The 27,986-nt window shown below is 39.3% G+C and overlaps 1 protein-coding gene and 1 pseudogene across 4 annotated transcripts in view; one reads left to right on the top strand and one right to left on the bottom strand.

Annotated features, from left to right (window-relative positions):
- Positions 1 to 27,986, top strand: part of AKAP7 (A-kinase anchoring protein 7) — a 148,998-nt gene that overhangs the window by 23,958 nt on the left and 97,054 nt on the right. For all 4 annotated transcript variants that reach the window (XM_017958324.3, XM_017958325.3, XM_009206082.4 and 1 more), the window contains exons 4-5: positions 4,312 to 4,448; positions 8,263 to 8,423. In XM_017958324.3, the coding sequence (XP_017813813.2) occupies positions 4,312 to 4,448; positions 8,263 to 8,423 (298 nt within the window). The remainder of the gene's footprint in view (positions 1 to 4,311; positions 4,449 to 8,262; positions 8,424 to 27,986) is intronic.
- Positions 26,552 to 27,696, bottom strand: LOC108585595 (annotated as a pseudogene).

Below are 27,986 nucleotides of genomic sequence, written 5' to 3'. Positions count from 1 at the left end.
TTTTTACATGTAATTCTGTATTTCATAATTTTGCAATGTGAAAATTACTGGTCTTAGGAAAATATGGACGTTGATTAGTGCATTCAGTTCTTTTCTGGAAAATAATAGTAAAAGTGTTTGATGTCATCATGGGTATGTTAGGCACATACCACTGGTAGATACAGAACATTATTTATTTGAGGATGATTTTTTTTACTTTTACTCCAATTATTGCTATATCGTCAGTTTTTCAAGTTCTTTCTATAGTTGTGGACAAGCAGAAAAAATTAAGAAAAATTAGGTAGCAAATTAGTGTGATAATTCTAATAAATTTTAATGAGGCAATAAATTTGGGAACAATATGTGTATCAATAACAGCTTAGGAAAATTCCAAGAACAATATCAAAAGATGAGGTCAAAGACGTTTTCCCCAGACTGTAACTCTTCTCTCTCATGTAGAGGCATGCAGACTTTAAGACTTTGCCTTTGAACTCATATATGATTTGATTAAATTAGAAAGTTTAAAAGATATGAAAACAGATTTTTTAATTGCATCAGTTTTAGGCATATGGAATATGACAGTGGTGATATTTAGCAGATGAATATCAGCTTTTATTCTCTTAACTCGAATTACTCAATGAATGAAATATTTAAGATTTAAGTAAAGTTTTTATTTTTACAAGTTTCTTTCACTGTCTTATTGGAATTTGACTTTATAGTATTAGGTTTTAAAAATGTGCTTTGTGCAGCACTGCCAATGGCTGGGGATTATGGTGAGAGATAAGCTTTAATGACCTTATAGAATTTTAAATAATGGCTGTAAAAATTAGTTTCCTTTGGCCTTTATGTCATTGGTATTTTTAAAACATGACATATAAAGAAGACTCTAAAGTGTTTTTCTTTTACTTTTAAAGAATGTAATTAAGAATAAAATGCATGAAAAATATAGTTATATCAAGGAATACATAAATCTGGAGAATCAAAGCATTGTTAGAAATATATTGCTTGAAGATTAACCTTAAAATTTTCATAAGTTTGAGGCTAATCATGCATAAGCACTATGTGACTTGAGAAAAATAATAGTCTTTAAAGTATTTTACAGTTTTTACTTATAGTTTTATATGCTACTGGATAAATCAAAGATACTAATGGTCTAAAACTATTTTACCATGTGGGACATTTCACCAGAATGTGGAATATATGGACGAATGGAATTTTGAACATTGCCCTAAATTTACATATAATTAATATTTAACTTAGAATGAAGACTAAGTTAGTATGAAAATGCAAATATTCTACCCACTAGGTGCAAGTAGCAATCCCCTATCCAATTATGACAACCAGAAATGTCTCTAGGTATTGCCAAATGTCCTCTGGGAGGCAAAATTGTGCTGGTAGAAAACCACTGATTCGAATAATATTGGCGCTGTTTTGTACTTTATATATTTGGCAAATGGTGAAGAGCTTCCAAAGTACTTTCATATAGCTTTTCTAATATGATCTTTAATGCAACTCTGTAAGTTTGGCAATGCCAGAATTCAACTTTAAAATAATTGTGGAGTCATGTGGACTTACACTAAAGGCTTTTTTTTGAGGGCAAGTGTGTTCTGCTGCATAGTGTCTTAGTCCATTTTGTGCTACCTGAGACTAGATAATTTATAAAGAGCAGTTTATTTCTCACAATTCTGGCGGCTGGGAAATCCAAGATTGAGGAGCCAGCCAGCATCTGGCAAGAGCCTTCTTGCTGCTCTTGTCCCATGGTGAAAGACGAGAGGGTCAGGGAGAGAGTGAGTGAGCAAGTGAGCAGGCTCAAGAGGGAACTGAACTCATCTTTCTCTTAGAAGCCCACTTCCATAGTAACTGCATTAACCCATTCATGAGAACAGTGCCCCCATGACCCAAACACCTCTCGTTAGGCCCCACCCCACACACTGTGAACTGGGGGGTCTAGTTTCCAGCACATGAACTTTGGAGGACACATTCAAACCATAGCACTGGTTAGACTTTCTGAAAATCCCCTTAAATGTCTTCCCTTGATGTTTCAGTTCTTAAGTCCATGACCACATCTCTGCTTCTCCCCTTTCCCCTTCTCATAAATGGACAGACTCCTTGTACATCTCTTGGTCTTTTTCCATATTCCATTGCTTTCTAGCTACCTCTTCTCCTCACCCCTCCTGGATCTTTTCCTCCAGGTGCCTCTCTCATATTTTTCATATGTAGTTTATTCTTTTCCCAGGTTGTTTTTTGCTTTGGCCGGGGGAGGGGGAGTATTTGGCCTTGAGATTTTTAGTCTGTGTTTCAGTTTATTTTAACAGAGATAATACCAATATCTACCTCATGGGACTGCTGGGAGGCTACACTGAGCTAATATATATGTAAAATATTCACCATGATACCTAGAACCTAGCGAGCACACAGTAAAGGTTAGTTGCTGCTGCTGCTGTTTAAATATGGTTTTTTTATTATCATCACTGCACTGTAGTGAGACAGTGGTGTAGAAGAGATAGACGTTGACCTCAAGAAGTTTATAATTTCATTTTGTCTACATAGAGTAAACTGTGACTCTCTAAGATTTTTGTATACCATTATTTTTGGAACGTTTTATTTATTAGGCTATGAATATTCTTTTATTGGGTGTCACACAAATGACATCTTGTGTTGGAAAATGTTAGGTGTTATTGGGTAACTTCTACTAAGAAAACACCATTTCCTCTGTTGGTCTCTTGCAGATTATAAGGAACAGAGAAATGCTGAGGTTATTTTGGGTGATATGGATTTATTGTAAAGTACATGATGCTAAAGAAAAAGTTATTCATGACACTTGTTAAAGATGGTATGGCAGACCGTATTCCAGAGGGGCCATGGTGACCAGTACAGGGATCACTGCAATGGGGTCTGTCATTTGGGGAGAGAAATTGGACTCAACTCCAACAAGGACAAATGGGGATTTATAACCAAGGAGCAGAATGGAGGTCAGTGAATGGAAAATTACTGAGAGAAAGGATGAGGGGTTTCTGGCTAAACAAACCAGATAAGATTATTGCTGAAGGGAGGCCGTGGTGATAAGATAGCTCAGATATGGAGGGTGGTTAGACACCCAGGGTGGGGGATTTCTTTAAACTGACTTAGCAGCATTCTTGCTCAAACCAGAGTCTGCGAGGACAGAGATAGAAGCTCATGGTTAGGCCTAGTCAAGCAGAAGACTCAGAGGGGCCTGACTAGAGTTTTGGTCAAAGGAGAGAGTCTCTGTCAATGGGAAGTGAGATCCAAGGACAGCATCTCATGATTTGCACAATCACATTCCGCAGATAATGGGAACATTGTTCAGGATAAAACAACTACTTTGGTATCAGAACAGTTTGCTATGCTCATGAATCAGTTTTTTCTTATCTCTGCTTTTTTATGGATTCTGCGTTGACTGTCAGCCCCCACTCTTTCCTTTTTTTCTCTCACTAATTCTGCTGCCTCAGGGCTTCTGTCTTCTGTTCCCTTAGGGTTTCTCTGTGCTTTCTTTTCTCTGTTGTTTCTTTTTCTGGGTTTGCTATTTTGTATTCAAACTACTTTCCAATATACTCACATTTAGAACTTGACTAGAATTGTATCTAACTGGAAGTGGAGGAGGGAAGATGCATCATTCCTCTCCCTGTTTCAGAGGAGCAGGTGCTGAGAGAGGAAGGGAGATGATGGACCAGGTCTGTGGGGATTTCTGGATGCAGATTCTGTTCTTCTAACCTGTGCATTTGGACTTCTTTACAACTCTTCATGGTAATGACCCTCCTCACAGGTCTGGAAAAATGACAGTAGTCATTTCTACTGAAATTATTGCTGTCATAAAATATCTTAAAGGCCATGAGGAATGGGTTCACAGACACATTCACTTGGAGACAAATAATTATTGCTTCCAACAGAAATGGAATGTTGTCTGCTGGCTTGACCTTTCTGTGGCAAGAATAAAGCCTTATTCTTAGGAAAGATCATAGTTATTGAGTCATATTGGGTGTTCCAAGGACAAATTTCTGAAAAGATGCAGAGCCATTGAGAGGTTTTTCCAGTCAGATAGCAATCTGATCTTCATAATAAAGGTGTTGAGTTCAGTACTCTTAAGATAGACAATCATCATGCTTTAAATCTTACACATCCTTTTGAGCTGTCCAAGTCAACTATCTGTTTGAGAACAAGCAGACATTTAAGCATTCATTTGGTTGAAGAATCTTAGTGTTGTTCTAATTTTGGTTGTTGCTTATTTTTCTTCTTGATTTTACATTTTACCATAAAGAGATTTTGCTTACCTAATCACTGGAATTTTTTTTATATGTGTGTATGTGTTATTAGATTATAAAAGGAATTAAGATCGTGCAAAATGCAATAATACAACAAGATGAGCGACTGGCCAAAGCAATGGTCAGCGATGGTTCCTTTCATATTACCCTGCTGGTGATGCAATTATTAAATGAAGATGAAGTAAACATGTGAGTAATATATTTTTCTTAAATATAATTTTCCAAATTATTACTTTAATATGAGTAAGCACAGCAGAACCCAAAGAGACATCCTAAATTTAAAGTAGTGGTCTCTATACAATTTATTCCAGTTAATAGTTAATATACAGAGTAAAGTATATAAATATTCTTTTTAATCTAAACTTTTAAACTCTGTTATGGTTATCAAGTGGTAACCCTTGGTTATGTAATCGTTTTGTCCATGCTCATATTATCAGCACTCTGGACTTGACCATTTAGGTTAAAACTTTAGATACATATTCTGGAATCATGGCACAACCACCTCTTATTATCTGCCTCGCTTTGGGCAAATCATGTACTTTCTAAGTAAATGGAGAAAATAATAGTACCAATACATGCAAGAGCTCTTTGCCTAGGGCCTGGCACATAGTAGGCACTCTATTATTAGCTATGAGAGCTGCCATTTTACTAGGCCACTGGACAATTTCAGTTTCACCTTAGTCATTTTAGAGTCACTGTACTCTACCTACCGCCACCACCCCCATGCCAGGGTTCTGCCATAAAGGTTGAAGACAAGTCATTGATTACTGCTTTCCAATCTGAAAGAAACCTTGTTCTTCCCCCAATTTTCTGGGACACTCTTATCTGTACTTAGATTTTCCTTTCCTCTGTTACCTCCTATATAGCTCACTGTGTTAAGTTCAAGCCTAAGATCTATGGAAAACCAAAGCCAGGATGAATTGCAGGTTGCTTTTGTTATCTACTTCAACAGCTATATCTCCTGAGGGAATGAGGAGCAAGGCTTAAATTAGGAAGGGGTTGAGGAAAAGGTAAAATAAAAAAGGATAAGATGAAACAAATTAATAACTCAAAATATCCAACCCATTATGATTATTGTAGTTATGTCTTTTAAAGAGTAGAACCTCATGTCTTTAGAGGTCAATCTTATGATCTGTCCCGAGCCGATGTACCCAAAGTAGCCTTGAGCATCCTGCGAGGACAGAGAGGAGGGGAGATTTTACTTGCCTGACTTTGATCACTTTGCCAATCAGAAGAAAAAAGCAGTTCTCTGGTGCTCTTGAAAGAAGACAATCCAAAGAAGATGCTATGCAAAATGAAAGGGAGAAGGGAGTCATGCTCTGTGTGTGTTAGAATGGTCAGGATTCTCCAGAGAAACAGCACCAATAGGAGAGTATCTATGTAGAGATCTATCTATATCTGTCTGTGCAGACATGTATATCTTTACGTAGAGAGATTTATTTTAAAGAATTATCTCCCATGATTGAGGGAGAAGTCTGGAATCTGCATGGCAGTCCGGAAGGGGAGTTGATGTCTCAAGACCTTAGTCAGTCTGGGGACAGAATTCCTTCTTGGGGGACTCCAGTCTTTTCTATTAAGGCCCTTTAGCTGATTGGATTGGGTCCACACCCATTCTGGAGGGGCAGAGGTATCAACTTTTAAGTGATGGTGAGGTTCAAGGTGTGACCTCACTTTGGGGCAGCTAGAATGGAATTGATGAGGTTTCTGGGAAAACATTGTTTATGTGAATGATTTATTAAAAGTCTCTAATTTTTAACTTTTTATCCTATACTGTATAATATGTTAGACATCTAGATTGTCCATTTCTTGTCCTGTATTGATTCCTAATTTTCAAAGTCTAATATCAAGTTTTAGTTGTTTAATAGTATACCGATCGATGGATTGGATATGGAATGTGCAGATACTTTAAAAAAAATCATTAATTTCTTGAGGTAGATGTCACCTAAACTCCTTTGTGTCCTTATAGTGTAGAAGAAAGGAATAAAAATATATTAGGCCAAGCCCGGCTGCTGATTTGAAAAGATAGGTGTCCTGTCTTAGTTTGAAATACAACCTTTGGGTCTGAACTCCAGTTTGAGAATTTTGTTTCTTATATGCATTTACTTTTTACTTACTTTACCTTAAAGAAGCCTTTTTGTAAGCCCCTCTTGAAAACATATTCTATTTAAAATAATTCGAATATTAGTGATACTCCCAGTAGACACTGATTCCTTCTTACTGTGTGAATCAGTGGCATCTTATTGGCACAAATGTACTGATTTATACTACTAGAGAACTGGAAAAATGGACTGAATTTAGATAATCTATATTTCTTTAAAGAATAACGACATAGAATTCACTGTCTCTGAAAAGTCTTAACCTTTCTCATGGTCTGCTTTAACATATAGTTTCATTTAAAACAAGTATCTTGAATTCCCCCAACTTATAAATGAGCCAGGAGTAGCTGTTCTGTTATCACATGCTTTAATTCATAGCACACAGTGAAGGAAAATACTGACTTAAAAGTATGTGCACTGTTTGGATGAACATAACTACAGTTAGGTAATAGTGAATTTAAACTGGATTTGGAGGTACAATGAGAAATGTACCATACTTATAGCTATATAATGTTTCAGAGAAATGAGACTGAGTATTGAAGTCATAGATGAAAATCAGTTAAAAACTTTACCTGAAGACTAATTTAGAAATATGAAAGATCAAGAAAAATGCTGATTTTTTCAAACACCTGGCTGAACAAATCACTGATCAAAATAATTTAAACGAATGGCAATCCACTGGAAGGGTGTTTTAAAGCCCTGGATGAATGTGCTTAGTTCTTTTTTAAGGAATTGCTGCCCTCTAGTGAGATTTCATTTTTTTCTCAAAGTACCTATACCAAAATCTCTTCAAGATAGAAGTAATTCTAATTTTCCAAATATCAAAAATCTTGTAATGTCCAATTCAGTAATATAGCAGACATTTGTTTTTATTAAGAAAAGTGTGGCTAGACACAGTGGCTCACACCTGTAATCCCAGCAATTTGGGAGGCCAAGGCGGGAGCATCACTTGAGCCCAGGAGTTTGAGACCAGCTTTCGCAGCACAGGGGAACCTCTCTATAAATAATTTAAAAAAAATAGCGAGGCATGTTGGCATACACCTGTGTATTCCAGCTACTCAGGAGGCTGAGGCAGGAGGATCACCTAAGCCCAGGAGGTCAAGGCTTCAGTCAGCTGTGATCCCACCACTGCACTCCAGCCTGGGTGACAGACAGAGAACCTGTCTGAAAAAAAGAAGAGAGAAAGAGACAGAAAGAGAGAGGGAGAAAGAGAGACAGAGAAAAAAATGAAGAAGAAGAACAAGAAAGAAGAAGAGAGAAGAAGAAAAGATATAGCACTTCCAACACAGAGTGGCCGTATAATTGCATAGGCTAAATAGCTAAAGTATATATGGCAAACTTACAGTTACAATTGGGGAATATAATTAAAGTTGTATTTTATTTGAGTCTAAGTATAGCAAATTATCTAATTATAGAGACTGTTGCATTTTAAGAGATAGTGTGTTTTAACTTTTATTAGAGTGCCTCACAAATAGTATGTACTGTAAAAGTGTTAGTACTTTCATCAAGAATCTAGAACTTGACATCTAATGTAAGGTAATGTAATCTAATGTAATCTCTTGTAGGTACTCGGTTTTTTGGGATATATTTTCAGTAATTTTTTGAGTTGTTCATATTTCACTTAGTTAAACATTTTTTGGTAAACTGTAAAATAGTGTCTACTTTCATGTCTTTAATAGCAATTATAATTAGGTAAAGATTTCTTTACTTCTTCCGTAGTTTTTGTTTAAAACTGTCTATCAGTTTTAATCATAAAGTTTAGATTTAGAAGGTATTTTGAGCCTTAAAATAATTAGTACAAATATCAAAATGAATTCATCTTTCTAAAACTGGTACTTTGTTTCTTATTTGGTTTTGTATATTTTATTACATAATGTGTTACTGAAAAATGTATTATTTCTTACTAGTGGTATTGATGCTCTTTTGGAATTGAAACCATTCATAGAAGAACGCCTCCAAGGAAAACATTTGACTTTGCCCTTTCAAGGGATTGGCACTTTTGGAAATCAGGTTGGATTTGTGAAGCTGGCAGAAGGGGATCATATAAACTCACTTTTGGAGATAGCAGGTAAAACAGCAACACACTCATATGAAATCTTGTCTGTTGGAGAAGCAATATTTTTCAATTTTGTAATAGAGACTTGACATTTTTTAATTTTGAAAGATGATGGACTAGACTCAAGTATTTTTTAGGACTGTCCCAATCATAAGTCTGAAGGATTTCAGTGCTTATCATAACATTTGGCATACAGTAGCTGGCACTTGGTAAGTACTGAATCAATGAATAGGAGTCCCTGGTTGCCTATTCAAAGGCTTGTAGGAGTTGTCATTCCCATTCCAGAGAGCCAGTTGGTGAATCAGCAAGGTTTCCATTTATGCCGCTCCCCTCCACCCACTCCCCTGGAGGGACTACTCTCTGAGCAGAAGGCCCATTGGTGTTAGCAGAAGACCTCACATGTGTTGGAGAACATATTGCTTTGTGCAGCACAATTGAAAGTGTCAGGGAATTGGAAGCAGAAAAAATCATAACCTGGTTGAGTGACTTCAGTTTGATCCAGAGATAGTAGGTTCGGTATTAGCCTACATGCTGTGAGAAATTTTTATTTTCACATCATTTCATGTCGTGTCATCTAATTGCAGGTTCAGTAATCCGTAGTTCATAACATGCTTGCATCATTGGTCCATGCTCTGTGTTTTTTTTCTTTCTATCTATTATTCCTTCTACTGTTTTCTTTCTCTGCCCCCTCTTCCCTCTCTTCTTGCCTCCATCCCTCCTTCTCTTTATGTATCTACCCTTCTCTCTCTATCTATCTCTTAAAAAGCAGTGTAATAATAACCTGGGAATCTACCACCCCAAACAGAAGCTAGTACTTTGGTAGTAATCTAACCATATTGTCCTTTCAGTAATGCATCCTTTCGCCTTCCTCCTATTAAGTTCACTATCATCCTGAAGTCAGTGTTTACTTCCTTTTATTTTCCCAAAGTATTTGCATTTTCATTTTAGTTGGTTTTAACTTAATACAAAGGGCATCGTGTTGTATGTGATCTATTGGGACATCCTTTTCGCTTAATATTACATTGCCTCTTTGCTGTTTAATAATTGCCTATTTTAAAGTGTACGTTTGGCAGGGAGTGAGGATCAGGTTTCATTGCTGGTTTTTCTTTTGTGTTCTTAAGATATTTGTGATAAGTATTTTTGCGAATGTCAATGTTTATATAGGGCTGGATTATCATTCAGATTAATTGTTAGAATGACATTTAGTGTAGTGTCAGTTGTGCTGTCTGGTACATGGTTTAAGTTCACTGAGTTCATTATCCATTCAGATGTATCAGAAGTAGAGCTGTTTAGTTATCTTTTTAGTAGAAGATTTTTACATAACAGCATTTCAATTGGGTTGCAAATGTGAAATTCACTATTGTTATTAGTGACACAGCCACATTTGTTTTAGCTAAGGTTTTTATAAATTTATTACCTCTAAATTTCATTTCTTCTACATAATGTTGGGCCCAAGGAATTATACTTTAGTAGGAATAATTCATTCCTTTAGCATGCAGTTAGCCGGTGCCAGCTAGATACTTGGGATAGAAAACTGAAAAAATAAAAAAATTTAAAAAAAAGATCCTTTTTGTCTAAGGAGCTTATAGCCTTGTGCAGAAACAAACAGGCAAGCAATTGCAGTGCAATATAGTAATAATAATAATTTTTGTAATGAGAGGCAGAGGCACAGAGTATAGTGGGCACACAGGAGAAGGGGGCTGGATTGAGGAAGATTTCATAGGAGAAATAGCATTTGAGTTAACATTTGAAGTGTAAATACAGGTTTTCTGGTTGAACAAATGGGAGGAGTGTATTCTGGGTAGAGGGAACAGCATATGCAAATAAATCAAGTTCTATTTAGGGACCTACAAGTAGTTTAGTGTTACTGAAGTATAAATTGCAAATCTATAGATATCATCAAATGAGATTCATATGCTAAAGGGAGCAGTGAAGATAAAATAAGGGCATGAGGAGAGTGGTGAAAGTTTAGAATGGTGACCAAGGGAAATGGAAGGGGAAAGTTTAATAAGCAGCATGTAATGGGTTGCAGAGCAGTGCAGAAGGTGCATTTGGGATGAGTGCAAAAATTTGTAATGGTACTAATTTGTGATCTTCTCAAGTACTATTCTAGGATTTAGCTATGGGAATGGAGGGGGAAACTGAATTAATCCATACTTGAGCACTTGTATGGTAGGTGTGGTAAAAAGACAAAGGAACAAGACTGTCAAGAGAGTGGCAGAATGTTTGATGTGATCATTATTGGACGTACATTAAGAGAAGGCAGTGAAGTCTGGATGGGACTAATATTTGGAAGGAGAATAGAGTAATAGGACTGAAGAAGAGAGTTAATAGAAGTTCAAGAGTGAGAAAGGAAAATCAGGAGGTGTGATCAGAGAGCAGTATATTGGATTTTATGAATTGAGGAGCTTTCTGGTTAATAGAGAGTATGTAGAAACTTCGCTCGTTGACGTCACAAAGAAAAACAAATGATAGCTAGAAGTTTTAAAATCAAGAGAAAGACAGATTATTAGGTTTCATAGGAGAAACTTATAGCTTCAATGAAGTCCCTAGGTACATGATCATTTATAGTATACAAAAAACTATAAATAATTATTTTTTTAAGAGGCACAATTTTTAATAACAAGAACGGTAGAGACATGTAGGAATGAATCAACTAAAGGATATGCAAGACTTCTATGGAGGAAATATTTTGACTATTCCATCTTTACTAGGTATGTTTATCATAATACTTTTCCCTTTTCCTTTTGTAAAGACAGAGTCTTGCTCTGTCACCCAGGCTGGAGTGCAGTGGTGCAATTGTGACTCACTGCAGCCTTGAGCTCCTAGGCTCAAGTGATCCTCCTACCTCAGCTTCTTGGGTAGTTGGGACTACAAGTGTGCGCCACCATGGCCAGCTAATTTTTTTTTTTTAAGAGTTGGGGTCTCGCTATGTTGCCAAGACTGGTCTTGAACTCTTGGCCTCAAGCAGTTGTCCTGCCTCAGCCTTGTAAAGTGTTGGGATTGCAGGCATGAGCCACTGTGCCCAGCCCCTCCTTTCTTTTTCTGTTTGTTACAAGAGCATCTCCTCTCACTGAGAAATACATTTCTAGACTAAGCCAGACCATCAAAAAAATTGCATAGGTACTTAGACAAAATTGTGTAAAACTTTGTAGAACTGATATTACAGAATTGCTTTTACTGTAATTCTTTCGGCATTATTTGATGATTTTATAAGAAAAAGGTTTATGGAAATTCTCTGTGTTTAAGTATTAAAAATGTTGATTATATCTTGTTAAATAACATGAGTTGATTAGAAAAAATTCTTTTTGGCTGGGCGCGGCAGCTCATGCCAGTAATCCCAGCACTTTGGGAGGCTGAGGTGAGCAGATCACGAGGTCAGGGGTGACCAGTACTCGAGATCAGCCTGGTCAATATGGTGAAACCCCGTCTCCACTAAAAATACAAAAAATTAGCAGGGTGTGATGGCACACCCCTGTAGTCCCAGCTACTCAAGAGGCTGAGGCAGGAGAATCACTTGAACCCAGGAGGCAGAGGTTGCAGTGAGCCAAGATCGTGCCCCTGTACTCCAACCAAGGCGACAGAGTGAGACTCCATCTCAAAAAAAAAAAAAAAGAAAAAATTCTTTTTAATTTTAATATAGGGGCTATTTCTTTTGAACATGTTGTTTTTTACCTAATGAATGTTGAACATTTAACTTGTGTCTTTGGGTTAGAATTAGTTACTTGAAAACTTAGAATCTAATTTCTTGTGTATTTCAATTTAGAATATAGGATTTAGAATTTAGAATTTAGAAAACGTTATTCTTTTTGTGCACTTATCTCATACCTGGCTTCATGTTTTCTTTACAGTTTTAGTTTCCCTTTGTCTCATTTTCTTTATTTTAAATTTACTTACTATAGTGTACACTTCTTTGGACTTATCTTAAGTCCTATTTTTAGGGATAGGGTGAAGCAAAACGTGTAAATAAGCATCCAAACAAATAAGCAGTATTTACAAGTCAAGGAGTACTTAAAATCATTAGTTGGCTAACGAGAAGGCAACTCTAATTGTTTTGAGGGCACATCATTTGGGACCAATGCCCACAGTTAATCTTTTCTTCCTGGGCAAATCATTTGGGACTGATGCCCACAATTAAACTTAATCTTTTCTTCCTGGCTGCTCTGGAAAAAATGCTAGACTTAGAGCTTTTCTTTGGTAATATAAACATCTCTGCACTCAAGAAACATTTCTAATTAGTCATCCATCCATTGTTCTTTTAAATAATTCACTGGGTGCTTGCAACGTTGAGAATTCCATCCATTCTTTGCAAATATTCTCACAAAGGCATTTTCCAATATTGATGAAAGATCCATTGTGTGCTGAGGAATGTGAAGTCTCACCAGCTTTAATATGAATATAAGCCCGAAGATATTGGTTTGTTATTACTGCTCCTGTAATTCTTCTCTTGATTCCAGAGGTATTGGGTACTGTTGATTAAAAATATTTATGTGTTTTCAAAAGTTTCAACAAAGCATTATACCAAATAGAAGCTGGAGGGAGAAAAGCATTCTTTCCCCTCATATAATCGCTGTTATACTTGCTTTTAATCTTTTACGTGTGTATTGTACTGTTGTTTTTGATTATAATTTTTATGCACTTTTATGAGAAACCTAAATATTTGAATATACATGGAAAACTTTATTCACTTACTGAAGCAACATGTATTTATTAATTATTGGGGACGTACTGTGTCAGGCATTGAAGTTTAGATATAGCCTCTATTTACATAGTGTTCAGATATTCAGAATGTTCAGCACATGAAATTCTTGTCAATATTTTGCTTCTTTAGATATATTTTTAAAAGAATGCCTCAGGCTGGGGACAGTGGCTTGTGCCTGTAATCCCAGCTACTCAGCAGACTGAGGTAGGAGGATTACGTGAGCTCAGGGGCTGGAGGTTACAGTGAGGTATGATTGTGCCACTACACTCTAGTCTGGGCAACAGAGGGAGACCCCATCTCAAAAAAAGAATGCCTTAGGATTAGTACTACTTCAATGCAACAGTATCAGTAAACTGATTTAATATTTGTTTTTGCATCATATTTTATAAGCTGTTTGGTCAAATGATATATTCCAACTTTCAGAAGAATATATTCCATTGACCAAAGTTTCTTAAAACTTTGTAATAAATTGTATGTATATGCCTACACAGGAATATTAAAATTTTGTTCATTCAAAATAATGGAGACAGAGCTAGTCTGACTTACTGTAAAGCAGGAAAATTTGTAAAGAAAGTAATTCTAGTTGACCTTTGAACAGCGTGGGGATTGGTGCCCAGAACCCTGCGTAGTCAAAATTCCCCATGTAACTTTTGACTCCCCCAGAAGTTTACTACTAATAGTCTACTGTTGACTGAAAGCCTTATTGATAACATAAACAACTGATTAACACATATTTTATATGTTACATGTATTATTAATATATACTATATTCTTGTGATAAATAATTTAGAGAAAAGAAAATGCTATTAAGAGAATCCTAAGAAAGAGAATACATGTTTGCTGTTCATTAAGTGGAAGTGGATGATCATAAAGGTTTTCACCCTCATCATTTTCACATTGAGTGGACTGAGGAAGAGGAGGAGTGAGTCTTGCTGTCTTAGGGGTGGCAGAGGCACAAGAAGTGGAGGTGGAAGCAGGGAGGCAGGATAGGCAGGCACACACGTGTAACTTCTATTGAAAAATATCCATATATACACCAAGCAGACCTAATGGACATCTACAGAACTCTCCACCCCAAATCAACAGAATATACATTCTTCTCAGCACCACATCGCACTTATTCCAAAATTGACCACATAGTTGGAAGTAAAGCACTCCTCAGCAAATGTACAAGAACAGAAATTATAACAAACTGTCTCTCAGACCATAGTGCAATCAAACTAGAACTCAGGATTAAGAAACTCGTTCAAAACCACTCAACTACATGGAAACGGAACAACTTGCTCCTGAATGGCTACTGAGTACATAACGAAATGAAGGCAGAAATAAAGATGTTCTTTGAAAACAGTGAGAACAAAGATACAACATACCAGAATCTTTGGGACACATTTAAAGCACTGTGTAGAGGGAAATTTATAGCACTAAATGCCCACAAGAGAAAGCAGGAAAGATCTAAAATTGACACCCTAACATCATAATTAAAAGAACTAGAGAACAAGAGCAAACACATTCAAAAGCTAGCAGAAGGCAAGAAATAACTAAGATCAGAGCAGAACTGAAGGAGATAGAGGCACAAAAAAACCCTTCAAAAATCAGTGAATCCAGGAACTGGTTTTTTTGAAAAGATCAACAAAATTGATAGACCGCTAGCAAGACTAATAAAGAAGAAAAGAGAGAAGAATCAAATCGATGCAATAAAAAATGATAAAGGGGATATCACCACTGACCCCACAGAAATACAAACTACCATCAGAGAATACTATAAACACCTCTACACAAATAAACTAGAAAACCTAAAAGAAATGGATAAATTCCTGGACACATACAATCTCCCAAGACTAAACCAGGAAGAAGTTGAATCCCTGAATAGGCCAATAACAGGCTCTGAAATTGAGGCAATAATTAATAGCCTACCAACCAAGAAAAGTCCAGGACCAGACAGATTCACAGCCAAATTCTACCAGAGGTACAACGAGGAGCTGATACCATTCCTTCTGAAACTATTCCAATCAATAGAAAAAGAGGGAATCCTCCTTAACTCATTTTATGAGGCCAACATCATCCTGATACCAAAGCCTGGCAGAGACACAACAACAAAAAAAAGAGAATTTTAGACCAGTATCCCTGATGAACATCGATGCAAAAATCCTCAATAAAATACTGGCAAACTGAATCCAGCAGCACATCAAAAAGCTTATCTACCATAATCAAGTGGGCTTCATCCCTGGGATGCAAGGTTGGTTCCATATACGCGAATCAATAAACGTAATCCAGCATATAAATAGAACCAAAGACAAAAACTACATGATTATCTCAATAAATGCAGAAAAAGCCTTTGAAAAAATTCAACAGCCCTTCATGCTAAAAAGTCTCAATAAACTCGGTATTGATGGAACGTATCTCAAAATAAAAAGAGCTATTTATGACAAACCCACAGCCAATATCATACTGAATGGGGAAAAACTGGAAGCATTCCCCTTGAAAACGGGGACAAGACAGGGATGCCCTCTCTCACCACTCCTATTCAACATATTGTTGGAACTTCTGGCCAGGGCAATCAGGCAAGAGAAAGAAATAAAGGGTATTCAATTAGGAAAAGAGAAAGTCAAATTGTGAACTCCCATTCACAACTGCTTCAAAGAGAATAAAATACCTAGGAATCCAACTTACAAGGGATGTGAAGGACCTCTTCAAGGAGAACTACAAACCACTGCTCAATGAAATAAAAGAGGACACAAACAAATGGAAGAACATTCCATGCTCATGGATAGGAAGAATCAATACCATGAAAATGGCCATATTGCCCAAGGTAATTTGTAGATTCAAAGCCATCCCCATTAAGCTACCAATGACTTTCTTCACAGAATTAGAAAAAAAATACTTTAAAGTTCGTATGGAATCAAAAAAGAGCCCAGATAGCCAGGACAATCCTAAGCCAAAAGAACAAAGCTGGAGACATCATGCTACCTGACTTCAAACTATACTACAAGGCTACAGTAATCAAAACAGCATGGTACTGGTACCAAAACAGAGATATAGACCAATGGAACAGAACAGAGACCTCAGAAATAATACCACACATCTACAACCATCTGATCTTTGACAAACCTGACAAAAACAAGAAATAGGGAAAGGATTCCCTATTTAATAAATGGTGCTGGGAAAACTGGCTAGCCATAAGTAGAAAGTTGAAACTGGATCCCTTCCTTACACCTTATACAAAAATTAATTCAAGATGGATTAGAGACTTAAATGTTAGACCTAAAACCATGAAAACCCTAGAAGAAAACCTAGGCAATACCATTCAGGACATAGGCGTGGGCAAGGACTTCATGCCTAAAACACCAAAAGCAATGGCAACAAAAGCTAACATTGACAAATGGGATCTAATTAAACTAAAGAGTTTCTGCACAGCAAAAGAAACTACTGTGAGAGTGAACAGGCAACCTACAGAATGGGAGAAAATTTTTGCAATCTACCCATCTGACAAAAGGCTAATATCCAGAACCTACAAAGAACTCAAACAAATTTACAAGAAAAAAACAACCCCATCAAAAAGTGGGCAAAGAATATGAACAGACACTTCTCAAAAGAAGACATTTATGCAGCCAACAGACACATGAAAAAATGCTCATCGTCACTAGCCATCAGAGAAATGCAAATCAAAATCATAATGAGATACCATCTTACACCAATTAGAATGGTGATCATTAAAAAGTCAGGAAACAACAGGTGCTGGAGAGGATGTGGAGAAATAGGAACACTTTTACACTGTTGGTGGAACTGTAAACTAGTTCAAGCATTGTGGAAGACAGTGTGTCGATTCCTCAAGGATCTCTAACTAGAAATACCATTTGACCCAGCTATCCCATTACTGGGTATATACCCAAAGGATTATAAACATGCTGCTGTAAAGACACATGCACACATATGTTCATTGCGGCACTATTCACAATAGCAAAGACTTGGAACCAACCCAAATGTCTATCAGTGACAGACTGGATTAAGAAAATGTGGCACATATACACCATGGAATACTATGCAGCCATAAAAAAGGATGAGTTCATGTCCTTTGTAGGGACATGGATGCAGTTGGAAACCATCATTCTCAGCAAACTATCGCAAGAACAGAAAACTAAACACTGCATGTTCTCACTCATAGGTGGGAATTGAACAATGAGAACACTTGGACACAGGAAGGGGAACATCACACACTGGGGCCTATTGTGGGGTAGGAGGAGGGGGGAGGGATAGCATTAGGAGATATATCTAATGTAAATGATGAGATAATGGGTGCAGCACACCAACATGGCACATGTATACATATGTAACCTGCATGTTGTGCACATGTACCCTGGAACATAAAGTATAATAATATTAAAAAAAGAAAAATATCCATATATAAGTGGACCTGCTTAGTTCAAACCTGTGTTGTTCAGAGGTTCAGCTGTAGTCCAATTTACCTAATTTTCATTGAGAGAGTTTTTAGATTTACAAGTTAAAAAAATAAATTCTTAAAGTGTTACATAGTTCTTATGAAAAAAGGAACCAATTTCAGACACTACTCTTTGTACTCGTTACTAAATATTGGCAGGATAAAGAGTCATTTAGAATTTGTAATGTGTAAAATTGAAGAAAATTATTGGACATTTTGAACTAGTAGAGTCTAAATTGATGGGCTTTTACCATTAATGGGGGTCAGGATATGCTACTCCATAATATTTTAAGCTAAAGGAATTGGAGAAAACAGCAGAAGTAGGAAAGTCACCCTCTGCCCTGCTGCCCTTCCCTGAAGCAGGTCGTAGGACCCACATTTGAAATATGCTCTCTCTATGCCTGGAGGAGTGGAACATCCTCCTTTCTGAAGACACTGGGTCACAGAGGAGAAGCTGAGTCAATAGGCCTTGCTAAGTTTCCCCCAGTTTATTACCATTAAATCATAGTTTTTAATTCAGTTGTACTTCTCCACAACTATCCACTTCTTCATCAAACATAGCATAAAAATACACAGGTTTACATGTTTATTTGGGTCATTATTTTCTTATAAAAGGTCCTATGTCACATAAAGCTTCTGTTAAATAAATTGGAATGCTTGTTTCTTGTTAATCTGTCTTTTTTATAGAGTTCTCTGTAACAATGAATATAGGATGGGTGAGAAAAAGATATTTCTTTTTTCCTGTACCATTAAAATTATGCTGTTACTCACAGTTATTTTTGGTACCTGCTGGTGAGCTAAAGAGACCAAGCCCTTCTTTGCATCACATGTACTGTGGGCTTACGGTGGTAGCCACTTGAGGGAGCAGGTAAGGTGTGTGGCATCAGAGGCTGTGTCTCAGCTTCCTAGCTTGACCTTGAGTGATCCTGTTTTTTTTTTTTTTTTTTTTTCCAGAATAAAACAGCACCTTCTTTCCTAGAACTACCCAGTAGCTGATAGAATTAAGAAGATACTGAAAATTTTGCATTTATATGGCATGTTCCCACATTTTATAATGAATGATGAAATTGCACTGAAAAGCTTTTTGCATAGAAATGGATATGTGATTTCATCCATTTTTTCAGCCATATGTAATTTTGTTAAGCTTGTTAGATTGAGAGATTGCTAAAAATTTAGCCCGCTAGAATTATAATAGTTCTTGCAAATCTTTCTTTTTTAAATAGAAAAGTGCCCTTGGTTAGCATGATAAAAGATTCTAAGTACATTTATCTCATACAAGAAAAAATGAAAGGTTTTTAGAAAACCTTTCTTTTGAACATTATGCTTTCTTTTATTTTGACTGTCATTTCCCCCAAATGATGGAGAGACTACATTCTGTGTTTTCTGCTCCTTGTGAAGAATCTGTTCAGTTTCTGGTATCTTTAGGCCCTTCTAGGGTGCTCTATTACTACATGAAGTCTTGGACTTCTAACCACCACAGGCTGGTGGGTTTCCCAGCAGCCCACTAACCCTCCCCCTAATGGCTTGGGCTAGGCTCCCTTCAGAAACATCAAAATAACTTAGCCACACTTCACTTAGAAGACCAGCTTGCCTTCTCAACTAGGATGACTGCTTTCACAGTCCTGCACCATTGAGACCTGCACCATTGAACCTTAGTTTCATACCCTGCCTCTATTTGCGTCTGCCTCCAAGCACACTTCCTCCGTCCTTCCTCTCCTTTCTCACCTCTCTCTTACTCCTTTTTATTCTCACCTCTTTTATTAACTTGATTTTCAATCAAACACTTTCTAAATGGATTGACTTTGTTCCAGGCATTATTCTAATTATCTTATTAAATATTAATTTCGTTCTGACAAATCCATGAGGTAGGGGCTGTCTTAGTTCATTTTGTGTTGCTATAACAGAATACTTGAGGCTGGGTAATTTATGAAGGAAAGACATTTATTGAGCTGACAATTTTGCAGGCTGGGAAGTTCAAGAGCGTAGCACTGCACTGGCTGGTTCCTGGTGAGAACCACATGCTGGGTCAAAACATGGCAGAGAAGTGGAAAAGTGAGTGGGTGCGTGCAAAGAGATCACATGGCGACAGAGGAAGCAAGAGAGAATCTAGGAAGCCTAATTCACTTTTATAAGAGCGTACTCTTTAGTAACTAACCCAGTCCCATGAAAGTGAAAACATCCTCCTAATGTAAGGCATTCATCTATTTATGAGAGATCCACCCCTGTGACCCAAACATCTCCCACAAGGCTCCCTGTCCAGCACTACCATGTTGGGAATCAGATTTCAACATGAGTTTTGGTGGGGACAAACCACATCCAAACCATGGGAAGACCATTGTCATCACTCCTGTTTGTCAGGGAAACTGAGGCACAAAGAAGTTAAGTAATTTGTTAGTGAGTAGGGGAACCAGGACTCAAGCCCAAGCAGTCTGATTCCAGATTCTGTGCTCTTAATCACTATGCTAGTCTGTTACATTGTAAATTAGCAACCGGACTCCCTAAACATTTTCCAGGAATACCTCTTCTTGCCTTAGCTGAAACTCAGCTCTTATCTGATTGAAATCACAGCTTCTTCTAGGTGAAGGCTGCTCATTTCACCCAATCCCACATTCCACAGGACCCAGAGATATCATCTACATTCTCTTTGCTCTCTGTTGCTTTGTCCCTGTTCTATCCTCACACAAAGGCCTTTCCTTATTGGTGGTTCATGTTACCTGGTTTTGTTACCTTTTGCCTCTCTTTTTGCTGTCATCTGAATATTTCCTCTCCTATTTTGAGGATTTTGTTTCATAGCTTACATTGCAATGCTTGCGTCCTTCAGTAGCACGAGCACAATCTGTCCAGCCATGCTGGCACAAAGTGAGCTTTGGAGTCAGTCAGAACCATTTGCGTTCCTGTGCAGTCTGTTACCAGCTGAGTGGTTTTAAGCAATTTACTTCACCTCCCAGTCCTTCCGTTTCTTTATTTGTACAATGGGCATAATAGTAACTGTTCTGAAAATAAAGTGAGATAATCTATACGAAGTGTTTAGCACAGTATTGGGCACATAGACAATGTTAAACAGATGGTAGCTGTTATTATTAATGATAAATACTCCATTCCCACTACTGCCATCACAGCTGTTGCTTTTCTTAAAATCCCTTGACTTCTTTGACGTTAGCATCCTACACCCATACACCACTCTGCCACTCATAAGCATATTTCTGAGACCTTAAACTCAGTTATAGCTATCGCCACAGCTTCCCATTCTAGTTGCCATTTACTTCCTTTCCACTACTACTAATGCTCAGCCAGGCTTGGCCTCTTCCAGAACAGGATGGATGTATTCATTCTCACACTAGACAAGGCCTCAAGGTATGTCACTTTCTTGGTGGCTCTTTCAGTTGTCCTATCTCCTTCTGTTTGACCTGGCTGGGAAACACCAATGGCAGATCCAATCCAGTCATTTGCTTTTTTGCCCCAACACCTGGGCAAAATAAAATCCACCGTCCTTGCTGTAGCCCACAGTACCCTCCATGTTCTGGTGTGCTGCCTGTATCTCCTGCCTTATCATGGTCCTCTCTCCCTGCCCACTGTGCTCCAGTTGAACTTTCTTCTTACAGATACTGGACTCAACCAAGTCTTTTCTGCTATAGATCTTCTGAAAATGCCTGAGTGTTCCTTCTGCTTAGACCTCTTCATTCTTAGGATCTCAAATGTCACCACTTCAGAGTCCCTGCCCACTGTGAGTAGAGTATTTTTATAAGTAAGCGCTCTATCACTGTACCCAGTGGGATGCCCTCATAGAGCTCATCACATGTTGTGATTATGTTTTTGTCTATTTGTGTTTTTTTTTTATTGTTGTTTGTTCGTTTGTTTTGAGATGGAGTCTCGCTCTGTCGCCCGGGCTGGAGTGCAGTTGCGCGATCTTGGCTCACCGCAAACTCTGCCTCCTGGGTTCAAGTGATTCTCCTGTCTCAGCCTCCCTAGTAGCTCGGATTACAGGTGCCTGCCACCACACCCAGCTAAGTTTTGTATTTACAGTAGAGATGGGGTTTCACCATGTTGGCCAGGCTGGTCTCAAACTCGTGACCTCAAGTGATCTGCCTGCCTCAGCCCCTCAAAGTGCTGGGATTACAGGCGTGAGCCACTGTGCCTGGCCCATTATTGTCTATTTGATTGACTATCTTTGTGGCTAGATTAGACTCCACGAGGGCCAGGACCATGACTGTTTTGATCACTAGCGTATACCCAGTACCTCTATAATGTGTGACACATAAAATGCGTTAAGGCTCACATAATCCCAGCACTTTGGGGGCCTGAGGAGGGAGGATTGCTTGAGCTCAGTGGTTTAAGACCAGCCTAGGCAACACAGTGAGACTGTTTCTACGAAAGATAGGAAAAAATTACCTGGGCATGGTGGTGCATGCCTTGATTCCAGCTACTTGGGTAGCTGAGATGGAAGGATTGCTTGAGTCTGGGAGGGCGGGGCTGCAGTGAGCTGTGAATATGCCACCATACTCCAGCCTGGGTGACAGAGAAAGACCCTGTCTCAAATAAATAAATAAATACATAAATAAATAAGGTGTTAATAAGTATTTATCAAAAGAATGACAAAATGAAGAAATCACACAGTCATGTAGGTTGGCTCTCCTGCAAATGTATGTCTTCCACACTCAGAGCCTTGGCTCGGCAGGTCCACTGCTTTGGCTCAGTTTTTTCTCATGTCTACTGTTGCTGCTGCAGCACCCTGTTTGGAGCAACTATAACCTTCTACCCCTCTCTCAGCAGATGGCACTGAGGCTGGGATCTGCTCACTTCAAGTCCCAAGTCCCTCTGCTACTGCATTTGGCTTTTAAATTCTCATACAGTTTTAGGAAAAAAGGTGTCCTTATCTAGTTAAGACTAACCCCTTCAGCTGTGTTCTTGGTTGGCTGGTCTCAACCGGGATCTTGTTATACCAGTTACTTCTTCCCTCTCGGTGTTACTGTATTTTCAACCCTTTGTCTTTATCACCTCCTTTCCCCCAACTTTACTTGCTCAATAACACCTTTCCTATCCTTAAACAAATAAAAAACAAAGCTAGAAAACCCTAAGAATTAGCTACAGAAAAATCTCTTGATTTTGAATCTTCTGATAGCTTCTCCATTGTACCTTTCCTACCCAGAAGCTTTAAAAGAGTTGCCTGTATTCTCTGTACCTTTCCTACCCAGAATCTTTAAAATTTAAAAATCTTCATTGTACCTTTCCTACCCAGAATCTTTAAAAAAGTTGCCTGTGTTCTCTGTCTCTAGTTCATTACTGTCCTTTTCTCGAACCTCCCACCGTCAGTAGGCTATGGCTTACTTCACTACATGCCACATCATGGACCCCTGATAGCTTTGTAATCACTGAATCTAACGGATACTCTAGATTTATTCATACAACCGAGCACTCCCTTCTTTAAATTCTTTTGGTTTCTGAGACACCACTTTCTTTTTTCTTTTTTTTTGTGTGTGTTTTTAATACTTCTCTCAATGTATCTTCTCAGCGTTCTTCACTAGCATCTCTCTTTTTTCTTTAAGCATTTATATTTTTAGATTTATGAACCTGACTCTCTGTTTAACTATGTTTCTTTCTTTTTTTGTTTTTTGAAATGGAGTCTCACTCTGTCGCCCAGGCTGGAGTGCAGTGGCACTATCTCGGCTCACTACAACCTCTGCCTCCCAGATTCAAGTGATTCTCCTGACTCAGCCTCCCGAGTAGCTGGGATTACAGGCACATGCCACCACGCCTGGCTAAGTTTTGTATTTTTAGTAGAGACAGGGTTTCACCATGTTGGCCAGGCTGATATCAAACTCCTGACCTCAGGTGATCTGCCCGCCTCGGCCTCCCAAAGTGCTGGGATTACAGGTGTGAGCCACCGCTCCTGGCCCCATGTTTCTCTTTTTGTGTTTACCATCACAGTCAATCTCCCTACTCTTCCACCAGGAACATAAGAAATTTAGGTGTCATCCTAAATGCCAGCATCAGTTATTTTAGATAGTCATACTCATCAAATGCTGTAAATTTTCTCTCTTAAATATCACTCCCATTTGTTCCCTACTTTCTGTTCCTATTGCTGTGCCTCAGTTCCAGCTCTGTTCATCTTTTACCTATGCTACTGCAGTAGTCTCCTGGTCTACAACCTGCCGCTTTGCTTCCAGACTCTTTTTCTAAAGCACAAAACTAAGCATTTTTATGCTCTCTGCTTAAAAGAATTTATTGAGTTACTGTTGGATCTAGGATAAAATCTGTTCTTCTTCCTGTGTCATTTAAGATTCTGAGCTCCTGGATTCTTGCCTGTCTATTTAGCCTTATTGTGCTGTCCACGCTGCACCCATTGTTTAAGGCACGCTGAACTACTTACAGGTGTCCAGAGGCACTGGGCCATGTCATGTCTTCATGCCTTAGCTGACGCTGCTGCCACCCCATGGAATCCTTCACATTCTTCACATGATCAGACAACAACCACTGATTTTTTTTTTTTTTTTTTTTTAGTTAGTTTTGGCCGGACATGGTGGCTCATGCCTGTAATCCTAGCACTTTGGGAGGCCGAGGCGGGTAGATCACTTGAGGTCAGGAGTTTGAAACCAGCCTGGCCAACATAGTGAAACTCCATCTCTACTAAAAATACAGAAGAATTAGCCAGGCATGGTGGTGGGTACCTGTGATCTCACCTACTCAGGAGGCTGAGGCAGGGGAATCGCATGAACCCAAGAGGCAGCAGTTGTAGCGAGCTGAGATGGCACCACTGCACTCCAGCCTGGGTGACAGAGTAATGAGTCCATCTAAAAATATATATATATATTTTTAACTATAGTAAAATACACATAATATGAAATTTACTATCTTAACTTTTTAAAAATATATAGTTCAGTAGTGTTAAGTATATTCATATTATTGGGCAAGCAAGCTACAGAATCTTTTTAATCTTGCAAAATGGAAACTCCGTACCCATGAAGAACAAATCCTCACTCCCTCCTTCCCATGGCTTCTGGCGACCACCATTCTACTTTCTGTCTCTATGAATTTGACGGTGTAGCTGCCTCATAGAAGTGAAACCATGTAGTATTTATCTTTTTGTGACTGGCTGATTTCACTTAACATAATGTCCTTAAGGTTCATACATGTTGTATTGTGTCAGAACTTTCTTCCTTTTTAATGCTTTGTAATATTCCATGGTATATGTACATACCACATTTTGCTTATCTTGTTATCTGTTGATGGGTTTGTTGATGGACTCTTGGCTATTGTGAATAATACAGCTATGAACACGAGTGTATAAATATCTCTTTAAGACCTTGAGTTCAGATCTTTTGGATATGTAATCAGAAGTGGAATTACTAAATCATATGGTAGTTTTATTTTTAATATTTTGAGGAACTGCCATAATGTTTTCTGCAGCAGCTGGACTATTTTACATTCCCACCAGCAGTGTACAAGGGCTCCAACACTTGTTATTTTCTATTTTTTTGATAATGGCCCTTTTTAAAAAAAATTTAACCCAAATTTTGTATTGATCAAAACAGCTTCATTGTTCTTTATAACAAAGAATTGTTATAAACTTGAATTTATGTAACTAATTAAAACTAACCAAAATAACCAATTTTATATTCGCTTTACATATTGGAATTCAACAAAAAACCTTTTAATTTTGGGGGGAAAAAAGCTGTATTTCAAAATGTTTAAAAAAAGCACCATCATGGAACTCTTAGGATGAAATGGCCTTCTTAATGAAGAGAGGCAGGAGATAAACCATCCAGCAGAGGGCTCTGTGTAAAAACATTTATTTTTACTAATGTTTAGAATACAGGAACTAAAGAAAGGAAAAAAAAAAAAGACAACTCCAAAGCGACAGTGAGTGAGGGCCTGCCCGCGGCCAAGGGGGAAGGCTACTCCGGGGTATCCTGGCATGCACTGTCCCTCCACTACTTAATGTCAGTGCCGCTAAGCAGACAACTTGAGGAATCAGGGTGTGAAGACCTTACCAGCTGCTAGCGAGCGTGCAAGGGAAGAAAGGGATGTCTGTGTGGCTTCCCCATGAGCTGAGAGCCAGGATACACAGGGCAGGTGGCAGAGGCTCCCAGTTCAGTTAAGGGCAGGAGGCTGAATGCCCAGGTCCAGGAAGAACAAAAAGGGGATTTTGGAGGTAGGTTTTTTCGTCATGTTAAAAAAACAGGCACATTACCCATCTCCCTGTAGCCCCTGAGCTGCTGGCCTGGCCCCCTGATCCTTCCCCTCTCCCCACAAAACCAAAAGGAATAAGAAGGGAGACAGAAGATGAGACATTCCAAGGGTGGGGAATGCTTCGGTCACTGGAGCCCGCCCCATGAGAGTGAGCCCGGAGAGCACTGGGAAGCACAAGGTAAAGCTGCTGCTCCCCCTGGGGTGGGGTGGACTGGGACAGGGCAGAGCTGGGAGGGTGACTGAGAACATCCTGACTCCAGCAAAGAACCCTATGTAGCAGGAACAGAGGGCTGCAGAGAGCCACTCTGGAGGAAAGAGGTGAGGCTAAGTGGCACAGGGGCATGAGAAGCTCCTTGTGGCCATGGCCTCAGCTGCTTGCTCCCAGCTGCCTCAGGCAAAGGGGCTCTGGCCTGGCTTGCCTCTGGGGGAAGGGAAAACTCTGGAGACCAGAGTGGAGGCAGCAGAGAGAGAAGTGAGCTGCTCTCCCACTCTTTCTAGGAGGACACTGAACCCTGTGATCGCCATAGCCTAGGCCCAAGGCAAGCAGAGTGAATGCATTTCCTGGAGAGCAGAGAGAAACTGGGCCCACAGGTAGGCCTTGGGGCAGGGTGTTGCTCCTTTCTCCTTGAGGGCCTAGGGCCAGAGGTGGCCAGAGCTGCCACCTCAGCTTGCGGCTGCCAAAGGCAGGCTAGAACAACCCCCCATGATTCTCTGGACTTGTGAAGGAGAGGTGGAAGAAGGGAAAGGTGGGTTTGAAAAATGAAGTGGAGGAGAGAAATAGCCTTAGGTATGTCGAGGAGCAGGGGGGTGGCCATCTCAAGAGGAGTTCTGGTTCTGGTAGATGGCAACTTTCTCCTTCAACAGGTCCAGACACAGGTGGCAACTCCCACTTCCTTCGGGGGCTCAGACATGGATGAGGTGAGACAGTGCAGTTGGTAGCCGTGATCGCAGTCAGCACGGAAGCCCAGCTGGTCATCATTCTCAGCGGTGCCACAGGTGTCGCGACATTCGCACTCGATGCACTGCCAGCAGCATGTCTTCACTGCCGCCGTCGTCATGGGGCTGAAATGGAGGCAAGATGGATGCCCTGAGCAGCCACAGTCAAAACAAGACACCAGCTCCTCGAGTTGTCCCATCTTCTTGTTAATCTTTGAGTTCCCCAGACAGAAGTTACAATAGTTGTTGGGCAAGGCCAATCCATCAGGACCCTTTTTGGGTTTCTGTTCCTCAGACCTCTGGGAAACAGGGGTGGGTGGTTGGGAGTCTTCTTTGTCCTCACCCTCCTCCTCAGCCAAGTGAGAGTGGACATAGTGGTAGCTGAGGCCTGGTTGGTTCTTGTAATGTTTTCCACAAATGTCACAGGCATGGGGCTTGTCCCGGTCCTCCAGGTTGGAAGCATCCAGCTCCTTACAGGCACTGCCCACACCTTTACTCTTGAATTACCCCTTTCCTGGACGCTTGGGAGCATCTTCTTCATAGTCCTCATCATCGAAGTCATCTGGTTCTAGGATTCACTTTCGTGCTTGACTGTTGGTCACAGGAAACTCACCCAGGCTGTCATCATCAACTCGGGGACCTGGGGCACCTCGCTTCTCTAGGGGGTCAGTGTGCAACAGAACCTCTAAACTGCTGCCATCCTGAGAGAGCAGCCCCTCCTTCTTCAGGGTCTGGTCTGTGTCTGGCTTGACAGATGGGAAGGAAAGTTGTGGATCTTCAGGGGGGTGGACTTGCTGCTTTTTCTGCCAGCGCTGGGCAGGGTAAGAGTATGGCTGTCAAGAGGCCAATTGTAGAACCCGGTCACTTTTCCATCCAGATGTAACAATTGCTCTGGGCTACTCCAGTCTGTGAGTCCAAGAAAGGCAGGCGCACGCTGCGCTCAGCACAGAGGTGGGCATTGTAATTGTGGCCCTGCTCCATGGCATCTTTGTAGTACTGCTCCCAAGGAGCTTCACTACACTCACCACCACAGTGCCGTTTTCCCTGCTCCTCTCCCTCCAATAATGGCCATTCTAATAGGTATGAGGTGGTATTTCATTTGTGGTTTTGATTTGTAATTCCTTAATGATTAGTGATGTTGAACATCTTTCCCTGTGCTTTTTGCCATTTGTGTTTCTTCTATGGAGAAATCCTGTTCAAGTCTTTTGCCCATTTTTAAACCAAGTTGTTTGTCTTTTTTTTGTTGATTTGAAGGAGTTCTTTATATTCTGAATATTAACCTCTTATCAGATACATGATTTGCAAATATTTCTCC

Source organism: Papio anubis, chromosome 6 (assembly GCF_008728515.1).
Source record: "Papio anubis isolate 15944 chromosome 6, Panubis1.0, whole genome shotgun sequence".
Taxonomy (NCBI): Eukaryota; Metazoa; Chordata; class Mammalia; order Primates; family Cercopithecidae; genus Papio; species Papio anubis.
The sequence above is the reverse complement of the archived record's forward strand: the minus strand, read 5'-3'. Positions and strand labels throughout refer to the sequence as shown.